Below are 22,235 nucleotides of genomic sequence, written 5' to 3'. Positions count from 1 at the left end.
GTATATACATTGGTAAATGTTTACATTGCTAAATGGTCAAAAATCATTTTAAATATCATCTCATGAATTCAATAAGAATCGCAGTGGTCATTTACCTTTTTTCATTGCCGTATGATTTCTGTGCAACTTTAGCGTGTAGGATGAGCACAGTTTGGTCTCCTCGTTCCTTCAGGTAATTCCGCATGGCTTCTCTGAAATCACATATAAGACAGAAAATATTTGTGAGCAATGCGAACTTGCTTGCGAACACACACAAAAACAACGTAATTGATCTGAGGTAAACTTAATACGGTCGTTAAAATGTAACAACACACACAAAATCCTGCATTTTCTTTTTCTCTACAAATGTTACAACTTTGAAAATCAATTTGAAGGGTTTGAATAGTTTTAAAACTCAACTAGTTGGTTGGTGGAGAACTTAAATTGATTACTTATGCACATCTATTTCACCAAAAGACTTCCACTAGAACTAAAGCGGTATAACCAGAAACAGTCCACACATAAATGTATGACTGGGGGAATCGTAACCCTCAATACGGCGGCTGTAGGAATGAAAGTCCTGCCTTTCAAATAAAGGCACATTATGTAAGTTTCGCTACTAGAGGTCGCTGTAAATGAGCGTGGAATCATGGAAGCAGTCTTGACTCTTCGCCACCACAGCTGATGGAAGAAACCATGCTCATAAATAAGCAAATGTATTAAAGTTTTATTAACATTACGTTGGTATAAAGCAGGACGCGCAGAGAGCCCTTGGGAATAATGATAATGAGAGAGACCTGCGTGAAACACCGGTTTCGGAGCTTTTATTATATGCTTATGCTGCAGTCGGCCGTTTCTGCACTTTTTGTTGCTTATGTGGAGTAACGCAGCACCCCAACCCTTACCCATGGTTAAAACAACCATACTAAATACATTAAAAGCCCTATTTGCACGGGACTAGTATTATTTGGGGACCTCTGATGATTTATAATAATTGCAGAGAATGTCTGTGATCTTAATCCTGTGCGAATCGGCCATGTCTGTAATTTGTAAAGTAAAAATTCCCCCACATATGACCTACCATATTACGCCGAACACCGAAGTCCTGTGATAATATTAGTATTACTCCCGTGCGAATCGGCATCTTTGTGATTTGGCCAGGATTAAGCGGATCGTATATAATTTTTGCAAGGTTATTTTTTATGCTTTTTATGCTTTGCTAGCCACTTGACAAAATAGTGTTGTCTCTGAGGCATTGTAAAAACGTTACATAGGGGTGAATGAAGAAAACAAGCGATTCAAACGATAAGACTAACCATGTTGCACTGTATAACAGGTTTCTGTTGATGAATGTATATCCAAACAGCTCGCCTGTCTAATAAAATACATGCTATATTAAAGCGTCATTGGTGTTTCCATAGTTTCTACGGAAATCAAAGGTAGCATGGATATGATGTCATTGACAGGCGACGCATGGACACGGTCAATAACACTGGTTAAAATAGCTGATTTCTCTGGATTTAAAGTGCAATCATGTGTAATATTTATGAGGATCTATTGACAGAAATGCAATATGATATACAAAACTATGTTTTCAGTAGCGGTATGCACGAATAGTTCTATCTGTAATTAATATTCAAAAAATACAAATTCTATTCGAATTTTACTATGTTGCTTTGCTCTCGTAAATGCATTGAATCCATGATAAATCCCTCTAAAACTCGCAGTTATAACAAAATCTACTGGGTGGCAGTTGCTTTTGATAAAATGAATTAAGAAAACTGAGTTGAAATGAAATGAATTCCAAACACCAGGCGAATGACAGCTGTCCATCACTGCATTCATAAGCACAGCGGTACTTCTACTGAGTAAGAGCGAGATTAATTATGATAGCAAAATGATCGAGAGACATATGCCTCCTTTAAATTTCATCAGGGTTTAAGAACAGAAAACTACGGAGCCACCTACATGACATGCACAAAAAAAAAACATGCGCACAATGTACTATTTAGTTCCCTCGATTTGCTAAATCGTGCAAAAACTTGATGAAAAAATAATAATAAAAATTTCTAGTTTTCTCAAAATAACGTAATTTAAATAAACAAATATTATTTTTTCATGAGCCCAACTATTTAAATAGAATATTTTGGAAAAAATGCCCATCCCTTAGTATAAAAACATTGCATAATGAATCGCTATGTTTTTATTACCTTAAAAAATAGGGTTAGGACTAGGGCCATTTCTATCTACATACACTGCAGGTCCCCTTAAGTGAAGTCACCATTTTGCACCGCCATGTTTCTACAGTGCTTCGAAAAGGGAGAGGTGAACAGTGGATGGTTGCAAACCTCACTGCTAGATGGCACTAAATGTACACACTGAACCTTTAAATATTGTTGTAAACATTTGGGATAATGCAACTAACACAGGGCAATAAAATGGGATTTTGCGAACATATGCTATATGCGCACTTGTACGCATTAGCTGGAACAGCGCGATTTGAGTTTAAGCAGCAAGGTAGCCTACATCAAACCATTAAGGTCAGATTTTAATCTTGAATTGAAGTATGTTAATGAAATGTTATTTGGACAAACAGACTTTGGTCTTTTCCCATTTAATGTACTTGCATGACAAGCTGCCTGATTCTGGCTGCCAAGTATCCTGACTTGACTTAAAAGGACTTTGATATAACATTATCACAAATAAAGCAAAAACCCATTACTGAAAAGAGTTTTGTTAAGTATTTTCATAAAAACTTTTCACTTGTCCAATGCCATAGTTAACAGTTTTTAAAACATGTCCTTGTGTTGCAGTCCAATAAATCTGCTTTAGAATGGCAATTTTAGATAGCTCTGGTGAAAGCGTGTGTGTGTGTGTGTGTGTGTGTGTGTGTGTGTGTGTGTGTGTGTGTGTGTGTGTGTGTGTGTGTGTGTGTGTGTGTGTGTGTGTGTGTGTGTTTTGTGACATATCAGGACAAAAATGTGTATAATAACATGTGTATGACATAGGTATTACAGAAAATGGTGACATATCAGGACATTACCCCATGTCCCCACTTTTCAAAATGCTTATAAATCATACAGGATGAGTTTTTTTGAAAAAGTAAAAATGCAGAATGTTTCCTGTGATGGGTAGGTTTAGGGGCAGGGGCAGTGTAAGGGGATAGAAAATACGGTTTGTACAGTATAAAACCCATTACGCCTATGGAATGTCCCCACAATTCACAAAAACAAACATGTGTGTGTGTGTGTGTGTGTGTGTGTGTGTGTGTGTGTGTGTGTGTGTGTGTGTGTGTGTGTGTGTTTTTCTTTAAAGAGAAAGCATTCTGAAGGCCTGTATGCGCTTCAAAACCCAAGTCTCCAGAGCTTGACTAGAAACACAGGCCCAAGTTTGATTAGCCAATTCTCTGGTGAGTGCAACTATGTGTTGCTTGCAGAAAGCATACAAACACTGTGGCCAAAAACCTCAGCTTTCCAGCTGGGGGTCTTTAAAATAAAAAGAAGGGGAAGGGGGGATGGGGGGGGTAAGAAAAAGGGCAAAAGGACAACAATGTGTGTGTGTACAAGTCAAACGGCACAAAACCTCTTAGCTCATAATCGAAGAATTCCGATTTCGTGTCAGTGTTCACAATTACCTCAGTTAACTAATGAAAAACATCCCAGCATGTGCAAACTTAAATTAGCTCGCTAAATGTGGACACTCTGCAAGTGTGATGCGTTTCAAGGAAACATTAAAAAAACATTACTTCAAGGTTGTTACTTTAATAACATACGTGCTTTGAACAGAATCCCAAGCAGAAATATTCTGCAGGAAGAACAGACCGTGACAGATCGCAAGTGTTGGATAAAAAACACTCACGTACATATACACACACGCACACACACACACAAAAACGGCTCATTTGCACAGATGTCAGTGACACCTGACACGTCAAAATGCTCAGAGGGACAAGGAGATGGGGTAATTGTGGGGGGCAGCTTACACACACACACACACACACACACACACACACACACACACACACACACACACACACACACACACACACACACACACACACACAAGCAGCTTCCCTTTGCCATGCAAACGTCTCACACACGCTCAAGTTAGACAGGCTTTTGTTATGGAAAGCAAGGGGGCCCTGCGACATGAGGGTGGGAGGGGAAGTGTGAGAGGGAAGAGAGGTGAAAGGGTTGTGCTCTGACAACAATCCTCCTCCTGCAAGATGAGAGACAGACTCGCTAAAATCGTGCCCCAAGACTAACAGGAGAACTAACGTTTAAAATACAAGTCTAGCCTAATCAAGTTTCCACCAGCAAATCCGTCTCCCCACATTGAGGACAGAATGCTATGCGATGCCACACAATCAGCGCAGTTGTGCCAGCAGAAATTCAACTATCTGCTTTATATTAAAGGTGCACTGTTTGGTGCCCATTTAAAAAGCATTACATATTAAGATGTATGTTGTTTTGTGAGGAGTCATTTGAATGATGTACACATATATAATATTATATTCATAAAAGTTTTATATAAAAGTATTATGTTTTGTCATGTCGATATGATGGGACCTGCAGTGTCGTAAATGTATGTCAAAGAGAATCGTCAAACTCATTGGCTGCCTCTGTAGAAATGCTTTTAGCATAGTGAAGTTTGGCGATGCAAAGACCAAAAAATAGAATCAGTGCCTGTACAACTAAAGTGGAAAAGGTCTGAAGATAAAGGACCAACATGGAGTTTTGAATTAACCAACAAAGACAAAAAAACAAAACAAAACGAGCATAATCAGTACAGCATACTTTTAAAAAAAATCACCGCCAGTTTTGTTTTGTTTTTTAGTAGGCCAGCCTGTGTTTATAATCTTTTTTTTTTAATCATGTCCCCTAGAATACGTTGTTAAATAAATATCTGAACATGCAATAAAGAACAGACCCTCTGCTTTTCAGCCCCAAAAATTTTTTATTCTAGCTTCATCCGTTTTTTTTTAAATCAACACTTGAATGTGGGTATGATGGAGTAGATCGAGTCCATCAACACCCCTACTGCTTGCACAATCCTATACCTCATCCTGATTTGACAATGGCATTTCATTCAGAAACATTAGGCTGTTTTGATTTATATGCTGTTTAATGTAGGCAATCATGGTGTTTTTCATATTTATAGGATTACAAATGCTTTTGCTTGTTTCGAAATCTTCTTCGCCTGTGTTTTAATCAGGAGATTCAATACTCGTTCAGAATGTGTAATAACGCCCCCTATCTTTTAACAGTGAAAACACGGAAAGCTGTAAAAACTCATCTTTGGTTGGGCTTTCTCATAAAAGACGAGATGAAGAGTTAAGGTGGAAAGATTTAATGGTGAAGAAAACCCTAGTGATGTAGTGATGCCCAAGTTGCCCAAGTTTATTCTATTTTTGTTGGATGGTAAGGGAATTAATTATTTTGTAGACCACACTCCGAAACTCAGTGTAAGCAACTAACAGTATTGTGGTATTTGTATTTAAAGTTCACTAAGAACAGCGATGCTTACACAAGCTAAAGAACTACTGAATGCACCTTTAAATAGTAAAACCATTCCAGAACCAATCAGAACATATTTGATATTTAATACAAAACAAATAATTCCAACCCTAAAGGCCCGATCACACCAAGGACGATAACTATAAAGATAAATATACAGTTCTAAAAATCATTCTCAATATTAAAGAATAGCAGAGATCACACACCACAGATTTAAAGGCACAGAGAAAAAACATAATTGGAATAATTTTATCCAGCCGATTTTGATAAATAATAATAATAATAATAATTAAAGCCAATCAGAATCCACCCTGCTGTAACAGACAGACAAGCACACGCTTAGAATAAACAGAATGATATCGTCTGCTGGTGTGGACGTTAATATAGTTATCTTTATAGATATTGCTCTTGGTGTGAATGGGCCTTCATTTCTGATTGGATGAGCCACATTTGAAGATGTACACTACATATCACATATCAAATGTGCCAAGCTGCTATGTTGACAGTCACACAAAAAGTGTTTTTGCAGTCCGCCACTCTGCTTTTACATTGCTTTTCTATGTAAACATGCATCTCACGTATTTCAAATGATGCAGGGTTCTAAAAAAACGGAGCGCTAAAGTTAAAAAAGCTCAACTTTTGAGAAACATGTCTCTAGACCTTGGGTGCATCCAAAATCACATGCTGAGTAAGTAGTACTCACCAGGTTCATTCTTGCTTAATTTTGGGGGACCTATTAAAGCCAAAATGTACCGAAGATACTAAATTCTGAATAAGATGTAGCGTCACTGAGCTAGTCAGCTTGCTGATGATTCTGGATTTTCGGTCAAATACATGCTATTTACGTGTATGAAACATACAATATAATTTAAATGGTTATTCATATATGTAAATATGCACTTTAACTCAACAAGACCAGGCAATGTAGCCGTTTTAGAAAAAACTAATAAAGACTACCAGACATAGTACAATCATTCTCCGTCCTGCCATGTTTAAAGTTTATGGCATGCCCAACCTGAAAACTCAGTCATCAAAATGATCTCAGTATCCCAGCAGTAAACACATTTATTTTTTACAATGGCGTTCATGTAAAATATCCAAATAGAAAACTTAAATTGATGATAATTCTGCTAACATGTGAAGGCAGCCTAAATCTACCCTGTGGCTTCATGGGAGAGTAAAGTACACTGAATGAGCACTCCAGAATCTCTGCAAAAGTAGTAGGTCATCTGGGTGCTTTTCGCCTGTTTTGTTAATACTATTCTATTGGCATACTGTTTTTCCACATACTTTATAGAAGAGTATTTGATTTCAGATCTAGGGATTGTGTTTTTTTTTTTTTTTTCATTCCACTACCCTACATCTTTTTTTCCATTTAAAAACGTAAGACACATTGGACAGTGCTCTAACATTTTGAGCAACCCAAGGTCAATCCATCCCCCCTCTCTCCCTATTCAAAATTTAAAAAATGCAAGACGCAGAGTAGTGGAATGGAAAAAAAATCATATCTCGCCACTTGCATTTGCCATACCAATAGTTACCCTCATTTTTGTATTGTTGTCAGTCACATTTATTTATAGCACTTTATACAATACAGGGTTTTTTTTGGTATGAATGGCCCCAAAAAGGACTTAAAGGGGGATGAAACACTCAGTTTCAGTCAATCTCATGTCAATCTTGAGTACCTATAGAGTAGTATTGCATCCTTCATATCTCCGAAAAGTCTTTAGTTTTATTATATTTATAAAAGAAATATAGGCTGTACCGAGTCTTTCCGGAAAAAAACGAGCGCCTAGAGGCGTATCGTGTGGGCGGAGCTAAAGAATGACGAGCGAACAAAGCGGTGACGTCCTCAAGCGTGGAGAAACCCCTGGCTATCGATTCTCAGCTAATACAGATATGATCCAGAATCATTTGGAGGCTGAAATAAATTGAACAGGAGAAACGGCAACAGCAGGACGTCCGTCTCTGTGGTATGTACTGTATTTAGTGGCCTGCCAACATTTCTGTGTGTTTACTCGCAGTGTATGAGGACATGATTCGGTTTATGGACTGTTGTATGCGACTAAACCTTAGCAGTAGCAAGCAAAACGGTTTTGCACGTCAGACTAGTGTAACGTTATACAGAGAACAACAATGGAGTAACCGTTAGCGCATTTGAATGACGAAGCACGCGATCGTGTCGTTTACTGATGTTTACTCACTCGACGATAGCCAACAGCATAGACATTTGAAGCAGTTTTACTCACTGACCGTGAACCTTTATCGCTGGGAACGCTCCGTCAAAAACACACTTCTTTGGTATGTTTTGGTGAAGTCCTGTGACAGCAGTGACCGTGGAAATCCACTTTGAGACGAGACTGAAGCGATGTTTTGACGCTTCCCGTCATTTCTGCGTTTAAATCGGTTAGAATGCAGCGCTGCCTTCCCGGAATGCTGTGCTGAAGCATTGAAGTCGCTTGATGTCACCCATAGGAATAAAGTGGAGCGCGGCGCGACCTATAACGACGACTGGATCTGCACCTGAGAAAGTGTTTATGGGCGTGCATTTCCTCTCTCGCTCTAGTCACGCGCGCACGCACCCTTCCAGGAGAAGAGCCCGTACGGCCCATACAAGGACCTTCCGCTCTGTTCACGTCAAGCCGACCCATATTTGAAAAAAACTCTCCGAAACTTGTGAGAAACTGGAAGGAGTATTTTTGACACAGAAATACTCCATCAAACGTCCAACATTAGTTTTTGAAACTTTGTCTATGTTTAGGATGGAATCCAAGTCTTTAACAGTGTAAAAAGCTCAGTATGCATGAAACAGCATTTCACCCCCCCTTTAATATAAAAATGCATAAAAAATCTAATTATTTATGTATTTATATTACTATTGATTTCTGTCTGTTGCTATTCTAACACATTTTATAAAAGCAACCATTTTGGTCAAAAGTAGTTTTAGACCTGGGTCTAAGTGTACACTGTCAAATTTGTATTTTCCTTTAGGCTAAATGATTTTACTATCACAAAAGAACACTGAAGAAAAATATCTGACCGGTTGCATACAGTTTTATCTAATATCTTGTATTTCAGTGAACTGAGTGAATATTGAACTGTGCTAAACCTCCCAGCCTCACAGGACACACACATTCAGTGAATTCCTGTAGATCTGGTGATGTCATCTTCCTCAGGCCCATGTCATTTGATACCTTTGATACTTCTAATAACCTGCTGTGTGTGTGTGTGTGTGTGTGTGTGTGTGTGTGTGTGTGTGTGTGTGTGTGTGTGTGTGTGTGTGTGTGTGTGTGTGTGTGTGTGTGTGTGTGTGTGTGTGTGTGTGTGTGTGTGTGTGTGTGTGTGTGTGTGTTCAGAAAAGGAAGACTCACTGACCATCTCTGACATGGATTTGGATTGTGCACTTCAGAAACGCAAGATCGAAATCTTTACTGAGCAAAATCCTCCCCTATCCCTGGATAAAATGTACCCGTTTCCCCAAATGCTGGTTGCAAATGCTAATTCCCTCAACAGCGCAAAGACAAGCACATGAAATCAGCTGATCGTCTGATTCGTGATTACAGGCAGTAAAGCAAGAACATTCAGAGACTTTCGGCATTTTCTTCCAATGCTCAAGTGTTTTCACATCAACAAGGGTTCAGCTTTGATATCCGGCAACCTAACAATTCAAACACATGCAGTGTTTACAAAGCATCTCAGAAGAGAGTTTATTGATGGCCCTCGTCATTAACAGGGATGCAGGGAAAACCATAACACTTCTGTTAGCATTGCAATCAAAGAATTGACAGAACAGCTCTCAGCTAAAAAACAATGCCATTTGTTTCTTGAAAGTTGGTTCAACATTGTCAGTTACTCAACAAACTGATTCTGGTGAGGTTGACCAGTGAGATTGTATACATTTTTTAATATTAAATATTTTTTAAGTATTAATAGTTTGGGTTCGTTCACCCAAAAATGAAAATAACCCCATGATTTAGTCACCCTCAAGTCATCCTAGGTTTATATGACATTCTTCTTTCAGACAAATAAAATATTACCAATGTCCTTCCCAGATTTATAATGGCAGAGACTGTTGCTCTGTTCCTAGTGCACCTATCCATCATAAAAGTGCTCCACATGGCTCCGGGTGATTAATAAAGGCCTTCTGAAGCGAATTGATGTGTTTGTGTAAGAAAAATATCCATATTTAAAACTTTATAAAGTAAATTATCTAGCTTCCGGCAAATCGCCTTCCGTATTCTGGTGTGCAATCTCATAAGATGTAGCATAAGCATTTTGAACTGCGAGAGGCGGAGTGCTACACTTTTTTATTCAAGTCTATAGGTGATTAACCGGAAGCTGTACACACATAGCCGTGTGGAATACATTTATGATGGATATAGATGCACTTCAAAAACAGAGCAACAGACACTGCCATTATAAAGCCTGGAAGAACCAGGACATTTTTAATTATAATCGTATTCATCTGATGCTAGAGGGCGAGTAAATCATGGGCTAATTTTCATTTTTGAGTGAACTAAGCATTTAAAGCTACACTGTGTAACTTTTTTAGTTTATTCTTAGCTAAAAACACTTAGTTCTTTCAAAAATATATGTGCTCATTAATGTATATTTACTTCTTTCAAGTAATAAAATATTCTAGTAAGTTTATAATATGCCACTGAAAATACATACAGATGAGAGGTTCGAATGCCTTGCGCCATGTTGCCCCTCCATCTTTGAAGTACATTAGTCAAAGAGGGACATACTCATAAATTCAAGCTTCGCCTTTCGCGTTTTAGCACTCGATGGCACCGTGTCGAATGTGAAGAGGGGGATTGCAATGTTAATCTTGGACTAAATCAGCCACCGTAAGAGTTAAAACGAAATCAGAATTGAGAGGAACAGAAACTAATATTCATTGGATGGTCATATACCTTTTCACCGCTAGATGGGGGAAAATATCCCACAGTGTAGCTTTAAGGTGACAATTCTTTTAAAGGGCTGATGAATTGAGAAACTTTCCCTTCAGCTTTTGATATATAAAATGTCATGGTAATAAGATTGTCCTGTAAGTTTCAGAGCTGAAGACTTCCTTGTTAGTCAAAGAAAAGCTTTTATAGACACCAGGGCCAGAAAACGATCGCATGCTTCATCCTTACATCATCGCGCAACGAAACACACCGCTACAGAACGTCTAATCCAGTTATTGCCCCAGGCAGTTTTTACTTCAACTGCGCCTGACAGAAGAATTTTATTTTTTTTCTGAGATGATTATTACACTTTACACCAAATAAATAGCTATAAATAATACTGTATTATTCCTGGTCGCCGTTAAGAGTTGCTATGGCTACAGTTAACACATTCCAGCTGCTGGAGAAAACGGCGTTGACATTTTTGATGCGGCAGACAAACTGCATGTCACAAAATGATTGCGATTGAAAGTCGTCACATGTAAACACCAGATCGGTTTAGATAACGTCTCATGTAAATAGTCCACTGAATCTTTCAATCGGTACACACAAAAATGATTACTGTCCTTCAGTGACTTGGAGGAACAGTCGCGCGCAGTCCTACATCACCGGACTAATTTGCCTAATCTTCTCGGAACTTTAGATCGCGGTCGAAGCGCAGACAGTTGCAGGTCTGGGAGGGAGAAAAGTTCCTGTAAAAAAGTTCCTGGTACAAATTGTTCCGGGTCATTTTGGTGGAAACGGGGCTTTATGAATGTGTAATACTTTTTAATGAAGTTCCAGCTCACGCGTGTTCGCTTCATTTCACTGTGGAATCATTTGTAAACAAGGATCAAGTGCTGGATTTGCAGACCCAATGTTGTGCCTTCTATACTGGATCCAACAGGAATGGTGCAACAAACTTATGTGAGTAAAACGACTTTTTTATATGTAGGAATAGTAGTCCAGAGGCTACGCTCGTCGGCAGAAATTCTTTCTTGATCTGGTTGCGCAAGTGGGTGTGTGGACGCTTATTTTGACCGATTCTGTGGGTCACGTAATACAGAAATAATATTCCAATCAATCGCGGGTGGATGAAAAATAAATCATTGTGTTTGCTTGATAAAGACGGTTAGGAGGCCTGTGGTCGAGTGAATCTTTGCAGTTACCATTTTCAAAATAATCCCTCCCTTATGTGAACTGACAGGGGCACAGATATATAACAGCAGAGCTGAAGTTCATTAAATATGCAAATCTTATTCAATCCTTGCCATGGGCGTTTACTTCCAAGTCTCCAGTGCGTCACGCCCATCAAAACCCAGCGTTCAGGAGACAGCCTCAAAACCAGGGTAAAAAATAGCCTATTACTTATTAGTTATGATGTTTTTGAATGTCAAAACCTAACAAACGTCATTAGTTGACCTCAGACAACAGTATAAAAAAGGAAAAAAAGCCAGTTCATGACACCTTTAAGGCAAAAATTTAGGATGCAACTATTAGAGAGTGTTTTAATGTGCCAATATTGTATAGGCTAACATTAACTTCTAAAGATTGTAAAACTCTTTAAATTCACTCCTTTTCTACAACCACCTCAGCCACCAAAGCACCAATTTTATGACAAATTCATCACCTTTAACAATACATTTTCAACAATTACTGCCAGACTTCAAACCACCTGCAGTGAGCCATGTTCCTATTGTGCATAATCCATTGTAACTATATGGTTTGTACCATAAAAGGTTATGGTCAGTCAGTCATGTAGGCTGCTTTTACACACACACACACGCACACGCACACACACGCACGCACGCACGCACGCACACACGCACGCACACACGCACGCACGCACGCACACACACACACACACGCACACACACACACACACACACACACACACACACACACACACACACACACACACACACACAATCAGCATCTGACACAGATTGGAATTTGTTGCACATGTGTAAACACAAAAATCCACACGAGATCAGTTCTCTCACATCAAATCTGAGCCAATACTAAATGTAGGTTTATAACAGATAAATATCTGATTTTGGACATCCGCCCTACATCTTACACATATATTTGATTCCCTTTTGGAATTCCAATCAACCACAGGGTGAGGGTGACACGTTTGGCCACAAATAACTTCTGTATGTTGTTTTATGAACAGCTTTTTTTTATTGCGATGGAAACTTTATAAAGAAAAGAAATTGCGCTCACATTCATGAGCCGGTTTTCAACCTCTGCCCTTTGAGTTTTCTAAATAATATAGCTTCACTGAAAGTTACAATATATTTTCAGCAATAAGGTCATAACTTAGCTTTAATTAAACCAACAAGCTTCACTATTGAGCTACTCAATCACGCACTCGCTCTCTCTCTCGTTTATTCATAAAATAAATAATAATAAAAAAATCTCATAGATATAATTTATTTCACTTCAGAAGTTTAGATCTAGAAATTAAAATTACCGTTATTTTCCTGTCTATATATACAATCACTTCAATCACTTTGGGCAGGAATTAAAGGGGGTCTAATGCTATTTCATGCATTCTGATTCATTTACACTGTTAAAGTACTAAACATGGCCAAAATTAAAAATAAAATAAACGAGTTGGACGTATGACGGAGTCTTTCTGTGGCATTTCAGAATGTTTGTAAACAATCGGCACCAAGATATTTCCGGGTGGCAGAATGCGGGCAGCTTCTACTGACAAACTGAAAAAAGATCCAGCCGGCTACTGTAAACAGTTACATCGTTAAGAGCATTGTTGTTGATTAAAGTTGAAACTATGACGAAAACGTGTTGTGTTTGGGGTTGCGCCGTCATATATACAGCAAAAGGTGTAGGATTGTATCGATTTCCTTCAGAAAAAAGCAAATATATCCAGCAAAACCTGTGGTTGAGGAGGCTAAAGTAAAAGTAGGAAGAGACCGAACTTCTAGTGTCATGTAGGCTACTGATCGAATGTCAATGGAAGAAATAGGAAAAGCCAACATAGTTGTCGGCTGAGTTGTGTGGTTTCATCATCACCATGAGTTTAGTTTGAGTTAATGTCTAACAACCGTCCTTTGACCGTCACAAGCTCACGTTTGTGCCATCTGATCCGACCCCGACGGAGCAACAGAAAACGATCATAGCCTTTTTAGTTAGATGGTAATGGTAGGCTGAGGCTCATTTAAAAATTATGGTAGTAGACTAGCGCTACATCTACTGGAGGAAGGTTAGGCATTTCATGTATTGCTATCTCCTGAATTAGTTAATCAGTCCCTCAATAATCATGTTAACCATGTCTGAATCCCAAGCAGTTTACTAGCGTTGCCATAGGAACGCCGCTTCAGCTTTTGCCACCCGGAAGAACGTTTATTACTGTTGTGACGTCATGGTGAATTGTTGTATACACTCCTTCAGAATTCCATGGCCTTGTATGATGTCATTAAGGGTGGAATTCCTTTTTTTTTACGGTAAGGCACTTCTACCGGATGAGCGCTTGCACATCAACCAGAATGAGAGCAAGAGCCCGCTCATCAACGAGCTTCGTTCCGGTTACAGAAGCCGTTGGCAGCGCTGTCATTTTGTTTTTAGACCACAAAATCAACAATGTCACTAAAGAAGTGTGTCTTTGGTTGTGAGAAAAAGATAACCATGTTCTGCTTTTAAAATAAGCCAGAGTTAAGGAAACAGTGGATGCAGTTTGTTTGTCCTGCAAGTGTTTGTTTGTTCCCAGTTCACAAGTCGAAACCACAGGCGGTGTGTGAGACTGCATCAAATGTCTGTTTTGTTGGCAATCTGAGCATATGTGGATATAATGTAAACAACACGAATGCATAGTGAATCAAAAGTTATCCAGGGATAATGCCGTGATTTTGTGCATGTGTGTGTCTCTTTAGCCCCACCCACAAGCAGAAACGATGTACGTTATGTACCCTTTAATGTAAACAGATATTGGATACCAGTCGTATCTAAAATGAATGTAAACAGATGGGCCATAAAAAACAGATATGCTGCTTAATACTAAACTACTAAACTAAATACTAATCCAATAGCTTGTCTGTTTGATCAGAAAACACGGGCCAGCTATCGCTCCACACGTGCATCAATGAGCCTTGGCCGCCCATGACCCTGTTGCCGGTTTACCACTGCTTTTTCCTTGGACCACCTTTGATAAATACTGACCACTGCAGACCCGGAACACCCCACAAGAGCTGTAGTTTTGGAGATTCTCTGATCGTCATCTTCCCATCACAATTTGGCCCTTGTCTAACTCACTTAAATCCTACAGCTTGCCCGTTTTTCCTGCTTCTAAAACATAACTTTGAGGACAAAATGTTCACTTGCTCCCTAATATATCCTACACTGTCAGAAAAAAAGGTACAGTGCTGTCACTGGGGCGGTACCCTAAGGTACAAAACTGAAAAGGTACTAATATGTACCTTAAAGGTACTACTATATACCTTTAAGGTACTAATACGCACTATTAAAGTACTGATATGTACCTTTTAATGTACTAATATGTACCATTTAGGGCTAAGTAAGGTACAAAGATGTACCTTTTTACTTTTGTATCTTAGGGTACTGCCCCAGTGACAGCACCGTACCTTTTTTTTCTGAGAGTGTACCCACTAACAGGTGCCATTAAGAAGATACATACATAAATACATAAATAAAGTATAGTATGTACAACAGACCGTATGGACTTCCATGAACATTTAAGTTACCAGTATGCTAATCTGCCAAATCTGTGTTTTAAACAGATTAATTTTAGATAAAAGTGATTGGTGGAAATAAATCAAACTTTCCAATGCTATGTGCATCTTTTACTACCGAGATACTTTTTCTTAAAGCCCCAAGATGTCATGATGCAAAGAGTTTTTATCATCCATATGTATTTACTTTGAGGCCATCTACACTACCCTTCCAAAGAAGATGTTTTTAAAAGTAGATACGGTCAAAAGATCAGATCTGTGCACCAAGACTTGCAGTGTAAACGCAGCCTTATAGTTACAGAACATTTATAATGTTACAAAATATTTCTATTACAAACAAATGCTGTTCTATTCATCAAAGAATCCTGAAAAGACATCACAGTTTCCACAAAAGTATTAAGCAGCAAAATAGTTTTTAACATTGATAAGAAATGTTTCTTGAGCACCAAATCAGCGTATTACAATGATTTCTGAAGGATCATGTGACACCGAAGACTGGAGTAAGGATGCTCAAAATGTAACTTATATAAAAATAAAAATGTATATATAAAAATAAGCTTTCTAAAATGACTGGTTGTTCTGACAACCTTTCGACTAGACGATTCTGAAAATGTGCAGTTGTGTGTACGGTTCAAAACTGTATTTAAAGATCATAGATCACTTAGGATCCAAAACATACGCCACCCGAATAATGAAGTGGAAAACATATGATAGAAGTTGAGGTTTATTTCATTGGCCAACATCTTGTGGGAACATTTGAACCAAACTTGGCGTTATTCATGTCATGGTTTATTGTACCTTGCAGTTCTGGTAAAAATAAGGTCATCAATAACATGCAACTCCATGCAAGCGGTCCTGAAGATCAATCAGAGCTTTCCTATACACACATGCAAGGGTCTTGCACGCAAAGTCAAGCCACTGGGCCATGTGACGTCATATGCTTAAGAGAAAAACCACAGATCTTCATCTCTGCTGACAGCTCCTTCACAGAAAACACACATACACAGATACTCAAACAAAATGGTAGTGATCGATAGAGAAGTCAGTTCAAATAGAACTGAGGGCACCTGTAAGATGAGAAAGCCAGTATGAAATAACATTTAGAGACAGAAGGACAGGAAAAAAAGTAACAACAAGCAACCATAGCATTACACAGATACACAAACACACATTGAGGGAAGAAGTGGACGAGCCATGTGAGTCATCAGTTTTCAGCAACAGCATGACAAATATGAGCACTTCAACAGGAAGAGCTTCTGACACGAACCCAAACACTGAACACGCAACAGCAACCCACAACACACGCAATTATCTACATACACATATTTTAATACGTTTCAAAACCACAGGACAAGCAAGTCAAAATGCCACATGAGATACAATGACCAGAAAGATGAAAACAGTCAGACAGACCAAAGCTTTACAACGGGAAAACCACAATGATAAGTGGGCTTCATAAGTCAAGAACCATATTTTCAGGTGATCCTTCTCTATTTGTGTCATAGATGTTGAATTGAATCATTCAAATGTCTCTAAATGAATGGCTCCAAAGCTCACATGTAACACACACACAAAAAATATTAGTAAAATCAAAGCTCACATGTAACATACAATTTTTTTTTTTTTGTAAAATCGTCCTTTTTTTTTGTAAGGTGTGCCAGCTTCATAGGGCCGAGCTAACAAAGACAAACTATTTTTAACTACAGGTCATGGTTATATAAATCATCAAAAAATTCCATTCAAAAAGTGAAACTTGTATAGCATATGCATTCATTACACACAGATTTATTTTAATGTTGATGATTATAACTAACAACTAAGGAAAATCCCAAATTCAGTATCTCAGAAAATTTGAATATTACAAAAAAGTTCAATATTGAAGACACGTGGTGCCACACGTTGAGACATCCCACAGATGAGATCTGGGGAATTTGGAGGACAAGTCAACACCTCAAACTTGTTGTGCTCAAACCATGCATGTACCATTTTTTCTTTGTGGCAGAGTGCATTATCCTGCTAAAATAAAGCTCATGTGCTGTTGGCTCTTTTGGGCGGTGTACAGGGGTCTATGTAACCCCATGAGCAACAAACTGCGATGCACTGTGTATGTATTCTGATGCCTTTTTTAATCAGAATTATTCATATCAGCATTAACTTCTTGAGCAATATGACCTACAATAGCTTGTCTGTTTGATCAGACCACACGGGCCAGGCTTCGCTCCACACGTGCATCAATGAGCCTTGGCCACCATGACCCTGTCGCCGGTTCACAACTGTTCCTTCCTTGGGCTACTTTTTATAGATACTGACCACTGCAAATCCGGGAACACCCCACAAGAGCTGCAGTTTTGGAAATGCTCTGACCCAGTCGTCTAGCCATCACAATTTGACTGTGATGAAGAGATAATCAGTGTTATTCACTTCACCTGTTAGTGGTTACAATGTTATGGCTGATCGGTGTATATATGAATAAGTAAGTAAATAAATAAATAAATAAATAAATAAATAAATAAATAAATAAATAAATACAAGTACAATAGAACGCATGGACTTCTATTAACAGATTTGTTTGTAACAATTTTTATTATTAGATTTGAGTTATGCTAAATTGCAGATTCTGTTTGAAACCGATTCATTTAAAAGTGATTCGTGGAAATAAATCAAACTTTCCAATGCTAGCTGCATCATTTACTACTGAGGTACTCTTTGCATCATGGCATCTTGGAGCTTTAAGAAAGAGTTATCATCCATATTTAATTTGAGGCCATCTACATTACCCTTCAAAATAAGACTTTTGATGCTTTTAAAAGTATCTTATGCTGAACAAGGCTGTATTTATTGTATCAAAATACAGTTGAAACCGCAATATTGTGAAATATTATTACAATTTAAAATAGTGGTTTTTAATTTGAAAATATTATAAACAATTAATTCTAGTGATGACCGAACTGATTTTGCGGCGTCATTCTTCTGTGTCACACGATCCTTCACAAATCATTTATAATAAGCCGATTTGGTGTTAAGAAACATGTGTTATTATAAACAAGGTATGATAAACAATTGTGCTGCTGAATATTGGTTTTGGAAACCATACGCTGTTTTCAGTATTCTTTGATAAACAGATGAACAGCATATATTGAAATAAAAATATTTTGTAAGAATATGAATTCTGTCACTTTTGATCAATTTAATGCAGTCTTGCTGATTAAAAGTATTAATTTTGGTAACACTTTAGAACAATGGTCATTAGATAACATTAGTTAATGTGCTAACATGAGCAGTTCATTTGTTACTGTATCTGTTCATCGTTGTTAACATTAATTAATAAAAATCCAGCTGTTCATGGTTTGTTCATGTTAGTTCACAGTGCATTAACTATGGTAACAAGGTTTTAATAATGCATTAGTAAATGTTGAAATTGACATTAACAAAGAAAAATAAAAGCTTTATAAGTGAAGTTCATTATTAGATCATGTTAACTAATGTTTAACTAATAGCCATTATTCTAAAGTGTTATCATAATTTCTTTTCTTTCTTTTTTTATTAAAAAATCTGACTCCAAACTTTTGAAAGTAACAATGTGATGGTCTAAACAAAAACAGATAAACGTTGGAATAACTTTGCCAAAAATGAACTGTTAGCAGACGTACACATTTATAGTTGTTCTCTTTAGATGAAATCTATTGGAGACTTATCTTGCATTTAGGGACACATAAAAATATGTTTCCAATAAAAAGTCTGTACAGAATTTGCATGTTCCCACTAGTAGCAAATCATGGGTAATAGTTCACTAAAGACTTGAAATAAACGTAAAAATAAACGTAATAATAATAACTAAACAGACAGATAGAGAAGACAGACGGACAGGACAGTCTTTGGACAACCAAAAAAAAAAAAAAAAAAAAAAAAAATCAAATGACAGCTAGCAAACAGAGAATAAACTGTATAGGAGAAAAGATTAGAAAAATGTTGAAGGAGAGAAAGGAGAGAAGAATGAATGACAAAATGCTCATGTTAGTTCATGCCCACATTTTGCAGAATTAGTAATACTGATAAAAACAGTTACTTGTGCCAAAGCTGCATGTTTGAATGTGCACAAGACGAGAAGATGATAGTTTGTGTATAATACTCTGCCTGTTAACTGAGACTGTAGCGGTTTAAAAAGGTTCATCTTCCTCTAGGCATGTCACATTATCTTTAGCAATGGGCTCCCCGACACACACACACACACACACACACACACACACACACGCACACGCACACGCACACGCACGCACACGCGCACACACACGCACGCGCACACACACACACACACACACACGCACACGCACATGCACACGCACACACACACACACACACGCGCACACACACACACGCACACAAACACACACACACACACCATCCCCTGGCATCAAACCATGGTGCACATTTCATTAAAATAAGTAACGTCCACAGAAAGCACCATCTAAATAAGTTTGACCCAAATGAATCTGACCTAATCTGCTCCTAACCTATGACTGAACAACACCTTAGTGAACCCTTAAGGAGAAACACAAAAGGGTCATGGGACGGGGCCCAGTACAGACAGGGGCCATGAAGTGGTTGCAGGGTCCTGCCAGGGCGTGTGTCATCTCTGCCAGAATGCAGTCGTGCTGTAAGTTAACCGCAGGGCGTGCGGCACGGGTTGGGCGGGCAGCGCTGAACTCTCTCCTCTCTATCATTTTCCATGTCCCTCACTTCTCCACACAAAACAAAAACCGCTGACTGGAGCCGCTTCACAGAACAGATCGTCAGAAAATGTTTCATTCCATATTTCTGAAATGAATTATCGGCCTCTAATTTTGGCTCTTCAAAAAAGGATGGACGGAGGAAAAAGAACATGGAAAGCTGAGGGTAACGAGAGAAAGAGGCTTAGAGAAAGTCGAGTGAAATGATGGTGACAAATAGGGACAGCAACCATGGAAAAACTCCACAGCACTGTCGAGAGATGCTAAAACCAAACCTCAGTGGCCGTGCTGAGCCAACAATGCTTTTATTTTCAGACCGGACATTAAATAAACCATAATAGGGCCAACGATTAAATTTGAATAAATCTCAGGAAAAAAAAGAATGCCTGATGAACAGGTTTATGTTGCCTGTGCTACCCAACATTGAACAATTAATTTCAGGAAAAACAGTTACAATATTAGAAATCACATTCAATTTTGCGCAAGAAAAACAGATCTCATTTGCTTGATATATGGTTTAATGTTTCTTTTCATTCAGCTGTGTAGGCGCTATTGGAAAACCTATGTTGTAAATCTCAAATTTCACAGTTTTAAATGTCTTCGCCAATGGTGCACACACTCTTTCAGTTTAAATAAAAGATTTTCGCATTACTTGATTTTTTGTCTAAAACATTGTTAGGCATTGCAACAACTATGAATATATTTTAGTCAACAATTACTTGTATAACATAATATTTTCCAAAAAAGGCAAAACAAATGCTATTAAATTTACAGTAAAAATATAAACCGTCAAAAATACGGTGGCAATGTTTTAGGTGTTACAGCATTGGATATTGGTGCCTGCATATTTGACAAATTACACTCACTTTACACACCAAAAAAATCGGTGCTATTTGGCACTAAAAGTGGTATTGGGCTTGTAATCATAGGGGAACCACTTTTGGTGCCAAATAGCACCATATCTTTAAAGGTGCTCTACAGCACCTTTATCAGATGGTGCTTTGTAGAACCCATAAGAGCGCATTTTATTTATTCTTCAATAATGGTGCTAAACACACCAACAGTAGTTATTTGGTGTGTAAAGAACCTTTATAAGGGCTTGAAAGGTTCTTTGTATGGCAGTGGTGCTATATAGCACCTTTACCACCTCAAAGAACCACTGAAAACCACTGAAAAACCATGCAGGGGCTTAACAGGTTCTGTGTATGGTAATGGTAATGGTATATAGAACCTCAGTCATCCCAAAGAACTGGTGAAGAACCACTGAAGAACCCCTGAATCTCCAAGATTTGGTGCTATACAGCACTTAAAGTGGTTTCGCTATGATTACAAGCCAAATAACCACTTTTAGTACTATATAGCACCAATGTTTTTAGAGTGTATAACCATACACTCACTGCCCACATTTTTTAGGTACACCTGTTCAACTGCTTGTTAAATTGCAAATATCTAGCAGTATTATATAAATATATCACATGGCAGTAACTTGAGGCTTTTAGGCCTGTAGACATGATCAAGATGATCTGATGAAGTTCAAACTGAGCATCAGAATCGGGAAGAAAAGCGATTTATGTTACTTTTAACATGGTGTGGTTGTATTTGAAAGTTGTAGTATTTGAAACTGCTGATCTACTGGGGTTTTCATGGATAATCATCTCTAGAGTTTACAGAGAATGGTCTAAAAAAGAGAAAATATCTAGTGAGTGGAAGTTCTGTGGGCAAAATATTTTGTTGAGGCCAGAGTTCGGAAGAGAATGGCCAGACTGGTTCAAGCTGATAGAAAGGCACAGTAACTTAAATTGTTAAAACAGACGTCTGCAGAAGAGCATCTCTGAACGTGTTGAAGCTTGAGGTAGATAGCAGCAGTAGACCACACCGGAGGCCACCTTTAGGAAACTGAGGCTAATTTGCACAGGCTCACTAAAATGGACAATAGAAGATTGCCAGAAAAACCATTGCCAGAGTCTTGATTCCTGCTGCGACATTCAGATGGTAGGTTCAGAATTTGGATTAAACAGCATGAAAGCATGGATCCATTCTCCCTTGTATCAATGGTTCATGCTGGTACTGGAGGTGTAATGGTGTTTGCATAGATTATTGAATCTGATTAGACTGTTAGCATCTCGCTCAAAAAAGCCCAAGGAGATTTGTTTCTATTTAAAACTTGACTCTTCTTTACATTGTGTACTAAGACCGACTGAAAATGAAAAGTTGTGATTTTCTAGGACCGATATGGCTCGGAACTACACTCTCATTCCTGCATAATAATCCCAAACTGTTGCCGTACCCTGGGCGTACCCAAAGATATTACGCAGCGCCTGATAATAGGCTAACTTCCGTGAACATAACCAACGCTACAACCTGCTTTTC

The 22,235-nt window shown here is 38.2% G+C and overlaps 1 protein-coding gene across 2 annotated transcripts in view; it reads right to left on the bottom strand.

The window, feature by feature from the left end:
* Window positions 1-22,235, bottom strand: part of rbpjb (recombination signal binding protein for immunoglobulin kappa J region b) — an 88,447-nt gene that overhangs the window by 27,657 nt on the left and 38,555 nt on the right. For both annotated transcript variants that reach the window (XM_067437337.1, XM_067437335.1), the window contains exon 3: window positions 96-191. In XM_067437337.1, coding sequence (XP_067293438.1) covers window positions 96-191 — 96 coding nt within the window. The remainder of the gene's footprint in view (window positions 1-95; window positions 192-22,235) is intronic.

Source organism: Pseudorasbora parva, chromosome 1, assembly GCF_024679245.1.
Source record: "Pseudorasbora parva isolate DD20220531a chromosome 1, ASM2467924v1, whole genome shotgun sequence".
NCBI classification, from domain to species: Eukaryota; Metazoa; Chordata; class Actinopteri; order Cypriniformes; family Gobionidae; genus Pseudorasbora; species Pseudorasbora parva.
This window is presented reverse-complemented; position numbering and strand designations above follow the sequence as displayed.